The sequence below is a fragment of the Hypanus sabinus genome, chromosome 4 (assembly GCF_030144855.1).
Source record: "Hypanus sabinus isolate sHypSab1 chromosome 4, sHypSab1.hap1, whole genome shotgun sequence".
In the NCBI taxonomy this organism is placed as follows: domain Eukaryota; kingdom Metazoa; phylum Chordata; class Chondrichthyes; order Myliobatiformes; family Dasyatidae; genus Hypanus; species Hypanus sabinus.
The window spans coordinates 110,401,679-110,415,941 of NC_082709.1; the positions used below are offsets into that span (position 1 = coordinate 110,401,679).

Below are 14,263 nucleotides of genomic sequence, written 5' to 3' on the forward strand. Positions count from 1 at the left end.
TCAGTACCCCGTTCCTGCCTTCTCCCCATATCCCTTGACTCCGCTATCTTTAAGAGCTCTATCTAACTCTTTCTTGAAAACATCCAGAGAATTGGCCTCCGCTGCTTTCTGAGGCAGAGCATTCCATAGATCCACAACTCTCTGGGTGAAAAAGTTTTTCCTCAACTCCATTCTAAATGGCCTTCCCTTATTCTTAAACTGTGGCCTCTGGTTCTGGGCTCCCCCAACATTGGGAACATGTTTCCTGCTTCTAGTGTGCCCAATCCCTTAATAATCTTATATCTTTCAATCAGATCCCCTCTCATCCTTTTAAATTCCAGTGCATACAAACCCAGTCGCTCCAATCTTTCAACATATGACAGTCCCGCCATCCCGGGAATTAACCTCGTGAACCTATGCTGCACTCCCTCAATAGCAAGAATGTCCTTCCTCAAATTTGGAGACTAAAACTGAACACAATACTCCAGGTGTGGTCTCACCAGGGCCTTGTACAGCTGCAGAAGGACCTCTTTACTCCTATACTCAACTCCCCTTGTTATGAAGGCCAACATGCCATTAGCTTTCTTCACTGCCTGCTGTATCTGCATGCTTACTTTCAGTGACTGATGAACAAGGACATGTAGATCTCATTGTACTTCCCCTTTTCCTAACAAGACACCATTCAGATAGTAATCTGCCTTCCTGTTCTTGCCACCAAAGTGGATAACCTCACATTTATCCACATTAAACTGCATCTGCCATACATCTGCCCACTCACCCAACCTGTCCAAGTCACCCTGATTCTCCTAACATCCTCCTCATATTTCACACTATCACCCAGCTTTGTGTCATCTGCAAATTTGCTAATGTTACTTTTAATCCCTTCATCTAAATCATTAATATATATTGTAAATAGCTGCAGTCCCATCACCAAGCCTTGCAGTACCCCACTAGTCACTGCCTGCCATTCTGAAAAGGACCCGTTAATCCCTACTCTTTGCTTCCTGTCTGCCAACCAATTTCCTATCCACGTTAGTACCCTAACCCCAATACCATGTGCTCTAATTTTGCCCACTGATCTCCTATGTGGGACCTTATCAAAGGCTTTCTGAAAGTCCAGGTACACTACATCCACTAGCTCTCCCTTGTCAATTTTCATAGTTACAGCCTCAAAAAATTCCAGAAGATTAGTCAAGCATGATTTCCCCTTCATAAATCCATGCTGACTTGGACCGATCCTGTTACTGCTATCCAAATGTGTTGCTATTTCATCTTTCATAATTGACTCCAGCATCTTCCCCACCACTGATGTCAGGCTAACTGGTCTATAATTCCCTGTTTTCTCTCTCCCTCCTTTCTTAAAAAGTGGGATAACATTAGCTACTCTCCAATCCTCAGGAACTGATCCTGAATCTATAGAACATTAGAAAATGATTACCAATGCGTCCACGATTTCTAGAGCCACCTCCTTAAGTTCCTTGGGATGCAGACCATCAGGCCCTGGGGATTTATTGGTCTTCAGTCCCACCAGTCTACCCAACACCATTTTCTGCCCAATATGAATTTCCTTCAGTTCCTCCATTACCCTAGGTCCTCTGGCCACTATTACTTTTGGGAGATTGTCTGTGTCTTCCCTAGTGAAGACAGATCCAAAGTACCTGTTCAACTCGTCTGCCATCTCCTTGTTCCCCATAATAAGTACAAATATAACAGCAGAGATTTCTAAATTCTTCACATATTGACTCTTAAACTGGATGGTCTCAACTCAAAACATCAACTGTCCATCTCCCTCCACAGCTGGCACCTGACCTGTTGAATTCCTGCATCAGCTACTTTTTGCTCCAGATTCTAGCACCTGTAGTCGCATATCTTCATAATGCTACTTTATTCTGAACACACGAGATTCTGATTTTGGTTCTGACAATCAATTACATGGCATGACAGCTACAGAGTACCATCAAAGAGTGCCTTACAAAATCTACTTTTAGGAATCACACACCTACATATTCAATGGAAAATAGTCAAAATGATAAATCATCATACCTATGGATAGGAGGCGCCACGTAACAGCTGGAGTGGCAAAGCAGGCAAACACATCATCCGTGCAGGTAAAGTGAGTTAAGTATGGGAGGGTGACAGACTGACCCCGACACTGACCCCACATGTACACCTGACCGGCTTGGGTCTTAGCAGCTGAGGTGTGGGTAGAATGGCAGGCTGCAATTTCCACAACCCTATGCATGAAGAAAAATGAGGTCAAAGTAAAGCATAGCAGAACCACAGAGATCCCTTTGGAACAAAGCAAGGATCATGAAGTTTACATCAAGTATTTAAAGAGACAGCACTTCTTTAAACATCTTAGACATCAATAAGGGGTATTGGTAAATGTTATATACGATTTACCATATGATTGTCTGACAGACTTGTACAATGATGCAATCTCACAATGTAAAAGGAAAAGATCAATGTGGAAATTAGAATAACAACATCCTGTAACACAACAATCAGAAATATCCAATACTGTATCTGCTTGCCACCACATAGAGCTGGTCACCAGATAGAGGATTCAGAGGATGGTTTACCTGGCTCCAGGATCCACACTCCCAGTCTCCTACTTAATTGCTGTGCTAAATAATAAACAGCTTTTAAGAATTGCACCTTCTTTAACCCATACGAGCCCCTCACTCAACAACCACTTCGAAAATGTACAGGATATAACAGATGTGGATTCTTCTGCTGAAAAATGGAAATGTTTTGTAGAGATTGTCAAAAGGCATTTGCAGAAATAAAAGCTTTTAATAGGGGAAAAGCACTGTCAGAATTCAAAACTCATTCACACCTTTCATTTACAAAAGATCTGTTCGTCATCCAGGGTATTTTTATAGTGGTTGTAATTTTCTAATGCAAAATAAAAATCCATTTTTGTACTACAGGGAATCTGTGATATTTCTGAGACATTTCGACAAAGCAAATTTTAAGAATCACTAAACAAAGGATATTAATTAAAGATAATAATTAAAGATAAAGTAAGGGTAAAAAGACCCTAATGGGTGTTGTGTACAGGCCCCCAAACAGTAGCGTGGATATTGGGTACAAGTTGATTAGGGAGTTAACATTGGCATGTGCTAAAGGTAATGTAGTCGTTATGGGAGATTTCAACATGCAGGTGAACTGGGAGAATCAGGTAGGTGCTGGACCCCAGGATAGGGAGTTTGTGAAGTGTCTAAGGGATGTATTTTTGCAACAGCTTGTGCTTGAGCCAACCAGGAACGAGGCTATTTTGGACTTGGTGATGTGTAATGAACAGGAATTGATAAGTGATCTTGAAGTAAAGGAGCCATTAGGAAGTAGTGATCATAACATGATAAGTTTTTATCTACAATTTGAGAGGGATAAGGGCAGATCAGAGGTGCCAGTGTTGCAATTAAATAAAGGAGACTACGGAGCCATGAGGGAAGAGCTGGCCAAAGTTAAATGGGCGGATGCCCTGGCAGGAAAGACAGTGGATCAGCAGTGGCAGATATTCTTGGGCATAATACAAAAGATGCAAAAGCAGTTCATTCCAATGAGAAGGAAGGATTCAAAGAGGGGGAAGGGGCCACAGTGGTTGACAAAGGAAGTCAGAGATTATATAGCATTGAAGAAAAAGAAGTATGACAGGGCTAAGATGAGTGGGAATACAGATGATTGGGAAAGTTTTAAGGAACAGCAGATCTTAACTAAAAAAGCAATACGGAGAGAAAAAATCAGGTATGAGCTCAGTCTAGCCAGGAATATAAAAGGGGATAGCAAAAGCTTTTTTAGCTATGTGAAGAGAAAGAAGATAGTTAAGAACAATGTTGGCCCCTTGAAGAATGAATTGGGAGAAATTGTTATGGGAAACAGGGAAATGGCAACAGAATTTAATGCGTACTTTAGATCTGTCTTCACCAGTGAGGACACAAGCAATCTCCCAGATGTATGAATGGGCCAGGGTCATAAGATATCAGAGGAATTGAGACAGATTGACATTAGGAAAGAAACTGTAATGAGTAGACTGGTAGGACTGAAGGCTAATAAATCCCCGGGTCCAGATGGTCTGCATCCGAGGGTTCTAAAAGAGGTGGCTCAGGAAATTGCAGATGCATTGGTAATCATTTTCCAATGTTCCTTAGATTCAGGATCAGTTCCTGAAGATTGGAGAGTGGCTAATGTTATCCCACTTTTCAAGAAGGGAGGGAAGGAGAAAACGGAGAACTATCGCCCTGTTAGCCTAACGTCAGTCGTGGGGAAGATGCTTTAGTCCATTATTAAGGACAAAATAGTGGCACATCTAGATGGCAGAAATAGGATTAGGCCAAGCCAGCATGGATTTACCAAGGGCAAATCATGCTTCACTAATCTGTTGGAGTTTTTTGAGGGTGTAACAAGGATGTTAGACGAGGGTAAGCCAGTGGATGTTGTATACCTAGATTTTCAGAAGGCATTCGATAAGGTGCCACATAGGAGATTGGTGAGTAAAATCAGAGCTCATGGCATTGGGGGCAGGGTTTCAACATGGATAGAAAACTGGTTGGCAGATAGAAAGCAAAGGGTAGCAGTGAATGGGTGTTTCTCGGACTGGCTGGAGGTGACTAGTGGGATACCACAGGGCTCTGTATTGGGACCACAGCTCTTTATGATTTATGTCAATGATTTAGATGAGGGCATTGAAAACTATATCAGCAAGTTTGCTGACGATACTAAACTGGGTGGCAGTGTGACATGCGAAGAGGACGTTAGGAGAATACAGGGAGACTTGGATAGGCTGGGTGAGTGGGCAGATACTTGGCAGATGTCATTCAATGTGAATAAATGTGAAGTTATCCACTTTGGAAGCAGGAACAAGAGGGCAGAGTATTGTCTGAACGGTGTAGAGTTAGGTAAGGGAGAAATGCAAAGAGACCTAGGAGTCCTAGTTCACCAGTCAATGAAGGTGAATGAGCAAGTGCAACAGGCAGTGAAGAGGGCAAATGGAATGTTGGCCTTTGTTACAAGGGGAATTGAATACAAGAGCAAGGATGTCCTTTTGCACTTGTACAGGGCCCTGGTGAGACCACACCTGGAATATTGTGTACAGTTTTGGTCTCCAGATTTAAGGAAGGACATTCTGGCAATTGAGGAAGTGCAGCGTAGATTCACTAGGTTGATTCCTGGGATGGCAGGGCTGTCTTACGCAGAGAGATTGGAGAGATTGGGCTTGTACGCGCTGGAATTGAGGAGATTAAGAGGGGATCTGATTGAAACGTTTAAGATAATTAAAGGATTTGATAGGATTGAGGCAGGAAATATGTTCCAGATGTTGGGAGAGTCCAGTACCAGAGGGCATGGATTGAAAATAAGAGGTCAGTTATTTAAACTAGAGTTGAGGAAGAGCTTCTTCTCCCAGAGAGTTGTGGAGGTGTGGAATGCACTGCCTTGGAAGACGGTGGAGGCCAATTCTCTGGATGCTTTCAAGAAGGAGCTAGATAGATATCTGATGGATAGGGGAATCAAGGGATATGGGGACAAGGCAGGGACTGGGTATTGATAGTGAATGATCAGCCATGATCTCAGAATGGCAGTGCAGACTCGAGGGGCCGAATGGTCTACTTCTGCACCTATTGTCTATTGTCTATAATAAGTATGAAAAGGTAATGTTAATTTTTTTTGAGAAGCTTATGGAAGGCCAATCCAATACAATGGTGAAAGCAGAATCCGTAATACACTTGAAAGGAAAACATGAACTTCCATGTCTGGAGTGCCCCTAATGTGGTAAAATACCTCAAAAAGCTGCACTGAACATTATCAAATAAAAACTGATGGTAGGGTACATACAAATACAGCGGATTCCGGTTAATTGGACCATCAGTTAATTTAAGTAACTGCTTACTTGGGACAAATCTTAAAGAACAACAACTATTAATTCAGACAGGAGACTGCTGCCAGGCAATTTCTAACCAGTGTCAGTCGCGTGCGTTTATGAGGCCATTAGACATCACACCGTGCTTAGAACTAACAGCTTTTACATAGCATCAGTTGCATGTGTTTGTGTTCAAAAGCAGTGATTTTTGTCACTGATAGTTGGTGGGAAATGAGCAGTAAGACAATTCAGAACTGTTCTGCTCTCTGCGGTTTCAAGCATTCAGGCTTGAAGTTGCCAGAAACAGCTAGGAGTGACAATGAAACAATTTCACTACTTCAATAAGTTACGAACTAGAAAGAACTCGAAAGTATCGATAATCATCTTGAATGTTACAATGAAAGTGAAGATTTGGAGGATAGAATAATTGAAAGCATTGTATGAAGGCAGTCCAGTATCTGCACTAATTTTGTTCTTTTATAGTCAATCAAAAATATGGCATCATACACTGGATGAATTCCCCTGTCAATTCTTATTAGGAAGTAAAACTACAGTACTGTAGTAGTATTGGTAGTACTCTAATCTGTTCCATATTTCATTTAAATACATACTTTATTACTCAGTTAAACAGTAGTTTGACTTTTTTTTATACCTTTTTGACTATTTCCTTGAAACCTCAGCTAAATGGGGCAGCCGTTTAATTGGACCAAAATGTAATACTTCCAATGTGTCCCAATTAACAGGAATCCACAGTATTTGGAAAAGGGGAAGAATTGAAGATGAGGCAAGAGACCAGGTAGATAATTTCTTCTGCTCTCCTCTAATGTAAACATTTGCCTCAACAAAAGCTGATTGCACTGTTAACAAACTATTCTGGAATCCAAGAGCTGCAGATGTAACAAGACATTATCTATATTACAGTGACCACCAGTTTTTAAGGCTTACTATAAAAACGTGTTTTACCTAAATCACTCTATTCTGCTTGACCAGACCAAGCAATGGCACAAAATGTGCAGTAAGATAAGATTTGCTGGGCAATTTATGATATCTAGGCAGCAGAGTAGATTCAGCTGCTTCATTTAAGGCATCATTTTTAATGATGCCATTTGAAAAGAACATTGTAGTTTACTTGTTCAAAAAATGGGAACATATTGGCACATTGATCACTACAAATGATCAAACAAGAAATTAAGTTCTCTGCAACAACATACTTAAAGTATTATTGTGAATATTAACATATTGATGCATGAGATTTCTGTTCACCCATTACCTTTCCTTGTCCAGCGTGATTTGGACTGGACAAGACTGATTGCTTTTAATGCCGCTGCCCAACTGGCCATACGTGTTAGCTCCCCAGGAATAGAGCAAGCCTTCATCTGTTAGTGCAAGAGCATGGGCGTAGCCACAGACAATCTACGGGTTATAAACAGTAAACACCAGCATCAGTCACCACATAGATTTCACACATGACTGTTTATTTCAGCACCTCTGTTACTGTGATTCTGGTATCTTGGGGATAGGAATAGGAAACTATTTTTTTTACGTTTGCAAATACTATGCAAATTTTCTTTAGTTGCATATCATATGGTGTCAGGGGATTTTGTCGCAACTCAGTTTTCAATTTCAACAATCTCAAACTTTGGTAATGCATGCAGGACTCAGAAGACTGCAAGAAACATATACTCGGACAAAATGTAAGAGTCTTTCCCAGAAACTACCTGTCTGGGTAGTCCAGGTATTGATCCATATCCTAAAATCCAATCATGCATTTGTTTGGGGAACCCAGACATCATCTCACACTCCTGCAAAACCACATATCTGTATCCAAGTTGAAGTGCTACATGCCCCTAACTGAAGCCTGCAACCTGATGGACAAAATGGTAAAGATTCCAGAGTATGAAATCTCAAACTACAGCTCTGACAAATTCGTATTAATAATCACTTATTCAATGTACACTACATCTTAGCCAGAAACATCTCCACACAGATTAAATTTCAAGGTAGAACATGATTAAGTATCAATTATACCTAGAGCCCAGCCCAATGACATTTAAATGCAGACTCCATGGGTACTATCGACGGGGGTGTTACCCAATGGAAGCACTTCAGTGGAGCTCATGTTCTTTAAGTCAGTGGTCCCCGACCACCGGGCCGCATAGTATGTGCTACCAGGCCGCGAGGAAACAATATGATTTGGCGATATGAAACGCTATGAGTCAGCTGCATCTTTCCTCATTCCCTGTCACGCCCACTGTTAAACTTGAACACACACGAAGTCAACGCAGTGTTACCCTAGCGCCTGGGATCACTGGTTGGCCTCAGGTAACCGACCGCATTGCGCAGCCAGCGAGAAGTACCGTTGCTACTGGCCTGGAGTGCAGACAGATGGGCACTGCCTCTAAACCTGTTTAGCACACCCAATGTTCGTGGGAAACCTGGTGCTAAAATATTGGCAGACAACCTCATTCGGGCTCAGGGTTTCGTAAGTAGCAGAGCAGCTACCTCGCTGCGATCTACTGAAAGTCATCCCTCAAGCCAAACTTTTGTCGGCTGATAGATCCCACCTACCTACAAAGGGTGCAGGCACGCGCCCAGTCGCACTCCTCGCTCGGTTGGTCGCTCTCTCCGGACTGCGACTGCTGCGGCCCCGGTACGGACCTCTGGCCCTTACCTTGTCCTCTCACTGGTGTGTTGCAATGGTTTTTTATGTTTATACAAGGAAAATATGCGCTGTGTGTTTAATATCTAAGCATTACTTAAAATGTTACGATGCTATTGACTTACTTAATAGGTGAGTTATAATTGACTTATCACTATGTTCATGCAAGGAAAATATGCGCTGTGTGTTTAATATTAAATTTGTTAGATAAATCCTTCTAGAAATGAAATTGAGTGTATTAGCCACTTGTAAGTGACTTATGGTTGACTTATCACCTATATTCCGGTCGTGATTAACACCCACCACCAACCCCCCCCCCGGCCAGTCCACAAGAATATTGTCAATATTAAACCAGTCCGCAGTGCAAAAAATGGTTGGTGACTCCGCTTTAAGTAGTAGTGTTGACATTGGTAGGCTAAACTACCCCTATGCAAATTCAGAAAGGATGTATCGAATTCCAGAATCTGGTACCCCTCAGAATCTCTGAAGAAAAATACGAAGTCTCTTTCTGCAGGAAGCAGTCCTGCACTACTTGGTTACCAAATCACATGCAGCATAACTCCAGTAAAGGCCCAGTGAACAACCAGAGTAGAACTCAATACATCTGCCTAATGCTGTGTGGTTCAGCAACTGCATTAGCTTCACATGCAAATAAATGCAAAACCACACGGTGAAAGATCAGCAATAATTAACTGGGCTATATAACATGAGCCCTGGTACCACACACTGCAATGTTTCCTTTAATAACCTCCTTATCATAGTTCAGTGGTCACGTATAGTCTCACATAGGTAGATACATTACATTTTACAGTGCTTCATAACATAGGTCTTCAGATTATCAACCATAATGCCTTCTTAAAGTCTGCTCTGATGAACAATCATTGAAGTGAAACTTTAATTCTGTTTGTGTCTCTAGGGATGCTGCCAAACATGCTGAATATTTCCCGTCATCTTCAGTTTTTATTTTAGTCCAGATTTATCTCCTAGCTACATTGGTTCATAGGGGAGTGACTCCAACAAGCTAAAACAAGACTTAGGTTATCACGACACATCAGATCTTTCATCAAACATACCTGGCACACATGTATTCCTTGTAATGCTGCTAGCCTGCAAGGCGTCGGTTGATTGCCATTACTACCCAATCCAAGCTGTCCATTACCATTGTAACCCCAGCCATACACCTATAATGAAAAGCAAACACTTTTAATAAAAGAAAGGAACTATTTTTCATAGCACCCTTCATAGCTCAAGGATACCTCAATATGAATTAATATTCCCCAAATGTATAATTGTTCTTTTTGTTGGCAAACATAACAGCTTATTTTTGCATAGCAAAGTTGCACTAAAAGCAATTAAATAAGTGCATATCTATTTCAAAGAGTTAGTTAAAGGATTGATAATGTTCCAAAATCCATAATTGAACTATTCTTCTACATTCAACACACGCAAAATGCTGGAGGAACTCTTCTATGCTGTTTCTTTTCCCTCACTTTAAAGAGGTAATGGAATCTATGAAATATTGTTTTTGAACTAACATTACATTGATATTCTGCCAATATCTGTCAGAATCAGTTAGAGAGAGACCCGATAAGAAACAAGATCTGCCTGACCCAACTCTACACAACATTTTATATGCTAAAAATCAAAGGTTCAGGACAATTCAAACAAATCCATATTTACAATGCTTTCTTTAAACTACACATTCCTTTCACATCTCCCTCCTTCATGCCCATACTAGAGACACCCAAAGACACTCAAGTAACAAATTTAGATCTGTGTTTTCTACCCATTGTTCAGTGTTACATTTTATATTTGATCTTCAATGCACATGCAGATCTGAAGGTTGGTTGCTGAAGTCAATGTCTGCTTTATGCCCTAACCCCAAAAGCACCCCAACAACTGCCAGGACATTTGGATGGCATCAGAAGAAATCAAAGAGAAACGAGGTGCTCAACTGCCTAATAGAATCCAAACATAACAGGTGCCAGCAATTCTTAGTACAACTTTCAGCCCACCTCATCTACAGAAAATGCAGCAAAGACTGCTTATCAGAGTGCGACACATGAGCCACACCAGATGATGTTCAACAACGGAGTCAACCACTAAGGTTCCATTCATCAAATTAACCATCTTACACCCAGAACACTAACGGTCTCATCATCTAGCTTCCAAATAAAAATGAAGAATTGAGTGTAAGGAGCAAGACCTCAGAGGTGGTATTCTCAGATCATAAGTACAGAAAAAGATGATAATGCAATGATTACAGGAGAGAAGGTGCAGAAAACGGGGCTCTAGATTCCTGGAATGTTAGGAAAAGAAGAGACGGAGACTGAATCTGAATAGAACCGGCAGCAAAATCTTGAAAGAAGGGTTTAAACTAATTCGGCAAGTGGAAGGGCATTTATGTTGCACTAACAAACGCACATAAAAGGAGATCTTTAGCACATAAAACTGGATTTGATTTCAAAGGTACATTTAAGAAATGAGTGTTGGAACTTTACAGACAATTGTTCAAAAGTTGCAAAGCGATTGCTTATGAAAAGATCTTTAAAGCACCTAATGCCCTTTCTGTGCCAGTCTTGAAATGTTGAATCCTGCATAGAAGGCCGAAAAAGATGATTATGTAGAATAGGACTGGAAAGAGAGAGAAACTGTGAAGCCCATTATATTTTCTGAACTGAGCCCATATTCTTAGAGTGTCTGATAACCGGATTAACAATTGGTTTAGGCAGATGGCAAGGAAGTGCGGAGATGGAGAAATTCTTATTAGAGTTCAACTCCATTCCTACCCATATTGGGCAGTCAGACCGATTATAAAGGTAAGATCAAAAGATAAGACAATGTATGTTGGCTGCCCAGTAACATAAGCGAAAATTGGGCAAGGCCATACCATCTACCCTTTTAGGTTTTTGAAGGCGAGCTTTATTTAGTCTGGGACGTTTGCTCTTCCATAGATAGGGTGAAATAATAGAATCTAACAAGTCAAACAAAGCTTTAGAAATAAAAATTGGTGAAGATTGAAATAAGTATAAACATTTAGGAAGGATATACGTTTAATGACATTAATTTGACCTATCAGAGACATGGACGGGGTGACCACTGTGCTAAACTCTTTTTTGAATGATTTAAAAGATTAGTGAAATTTTCTCCAAAAAGACGCTTATGATTCTTTGTTACTGTAATAACAAGGTAAGTAAATTGATTGGCAACCCGAGTGATTCTGCAGATGTTGGAAATAAATAAAAACACAAAATGCTGGCAGAACTCAGCAGGCCAGACAGCATCTATGGGAGGAGTTAGTGACAACATTTCAGCCCGAAACGTTGTCACTACGTCCTCCCATAGACGCTGTCTGGCCTGCTGAGTTCTGCCAGCATTTTGTGTTTTTATTTTTAAGTGAATTGATTATTTACTACCTTAAAAGGGAGGTCATGAAATTCTAATACTTGTGCTTCTCTGTTTATTGGAAAGAGTTGACTCTTATGTAAATTAAGTTTGTATCCAGAAAGCTGGCTAACTTTGTTAAGGAGTGAAAACATTGGGGATAAAGAGTTCAACCTACCCAACACTCATTCCTTTAGATATCTCCAAATTAGACATTGTGTCAACCCTTTAATACCAAACTTTCCTGAGGTACCCAATAAAAACATTGTGGACTTGCTTCTTCACATAAACCCATTAGGTAAAGGTTTAATATCTACTATTCGAGATACGTTAGTGATGTTGAGGCGAGCCCCCTTTGACAAAATTAAAACTGCATGGGAGCATGATTTAAATCTTCCTCTGTCCGATGAGGTTGGGATTCAATTCTCAAGTCAGTTAATTCAAATTCTTTATGTGATCGCCACTGCCTTTTACAGTTCAAGGTTGTATACAGGGCTCATATGTCTAAAACTAAACTATCGCAGTTCTATCCTGATATTAGTCCCTGTTGCAACGAGAGTAAAGGGGGTGAGGCTTCCCTTATTCTTATGTATTGGGCTTGTCCTAGCTTGAAGAAATTCTGGAGAGATGTCTTTTTAACTTTATCCCATATACTTAATTGCTACTTGGAACCTAACCCTCCAATTGCTCTTTTCAGCACCTCGGGAGAAGTTGACACGCATCTGACTCTGACTAAACGTTGCACACTGTCTTTCACCTCTCTTTTGGCCAGATGTGCAGTCCTTCTTAGGTGGAGATATGCTGCCCCACCCACTCATGCTCAAAGCCTCAGAGACATTAAGTCCTGCTCAGACCTTGAAAAGATTCATTATTCACTTCTTAATTTGGATATAAAGTTCCAAAAGGTATGGGGACCTTTTCTTGAATATTTTCATAATTCCCATTTAGGTTAAGGGTTCATCCCTCCCTCTTCTCTTTTTCATTTAAATCTCTTACTTCCAGCTTCTTTCGGATAAGATTTACAGTTTTTTTTAATGTGTAAACATATTATAGCTCAGGTAGTAGGCAATATACCTTCTTTTTAAAAAAAAATACAGCTCCGTGGTGATCAAAGTTCTGATTAACTTTTATATACCGTAAGGTTGGCTTGGAGTTGGGTAGGGGGAGGGTGGGATGGCAACTAACTTTATACAATTCTACTATGGGTGCATTTCCTTAACTGTTATAAACTGTACAATTGATACTTTTGTTTTGCACTGTATAAACCTCTTTTTTTTCCACAGTTTTTTTTGTTTTATTGTAGAAACTTAAAAAAAAATTAATAAAAAGGTACATTTAATGTCAGAGAAATGTATACAATATACATCCTGAAATTCTTTTTCTTCATAAACATCCACGAAAACAGGAGTGCCACGAAGAATAAATGACAGTTAAATGTTAGAACCCCAAAGACCCCCTCCATGCATAAGCAGTACCCCCCCCCCACCAGCATAACATCATCTCCCCCACCCCTCCACCGAGCACTCACGTGTGCAGCAAAGCATCAATAAAGACACAGACTTAGAGTACCACAAAGACTACTCGTTCACCCGGTAATTCAATGTACCACGGGCTAATAAGGAAAAACGAGGTGTCTCCGTCTCACAGCCAGAGGGCTAATGGTATTAAAAGTCCATTGTGACATCTATTATTTGGTAATATAGATAGCACAAAAGAGCTTTTGGAACATGCTAAAATGATTAAAGGTCCAAGATAGATCATTGGCAAGATTGGGTGCAGAATATTCCTGGACACAAAGATGTTCAGGAAAGACATGCAAAGCAAGAAAACAAAATTAATGAAGCTATATTAATCATTTACCAGCTTTCCGTGCCATGGCTCTGATAATAGTACAAATTTGACACAACAAAGATAATGAGTGTGGCTGAAGTATTGCATTGCACTTACTGTATCAGTTTCTAGGAAGGGAGAACTTGCTGCTGAATTCCAGAAAATGGATGCATAGCTGAGATAATGGGTGAGTTAAAAACTGATAAAGAGATTAGTGCTGATGATTCAGAGCTTCAGAACCCACGTTTAATCCTGACTTAGTTTTCATATTCCTTGCGACTGTGTGGGTTTCCCCCAAATGCTCAGGTTTCCTCCCATATTCCGACGGCTTGTAAACAGTTAAAATTCCTCCCAATGAATTAGTTGTGGGTGGAGGGTGGGGGAGGCAAGAGATGTTAATGGACATATGAATAAGAGTAACATACAGGGTATCAAGTGGGATTATAGGATAAAGGTGTGTTCTAAAAGCAAGCACAGGCTCAACTCAATGGGTCAAGTGGGCTCTTTCTGTGTCATGCAGGAAAATGCAAGGGAAAATATAATAAATGACA

General features: G+C 40.6%; 1 protein-coding gene across 3 annotated transcripts in view; it reads right to left on the reverse strand.

Moving 5' to 3' along the window:
* Nucleotides 1-14,263, reverse strand: part of LOC132393083 (RCC1 and BTB domain-containing protein 2-like) — an 85,658-nt gene that overhangs the window by 29,767 nt on the left and 41,628 nt on the right. For all 3 annotated transcript variants that reach the window (XM_059967861.1, XM_059967863.1, XM_059967860.1), the window contains 3 exons: nt 9,572-9,679; nt 7,110-7,252; nt 2,023-2,213 (listed from right to left, as the gene is read on the reverse strand). In XM_059967861.1, the coding sequence (XP_059823844.1) occupies nt 2,023-2,213; nt 7,110-7,252; nt 9,572-9,679 (442 nt within the window). The remainder of the gene's footprint in view (nt 1-2,022; nt 2,214-7,109; nt 7,253-9,571; nt 9,680-14,263) is intronic.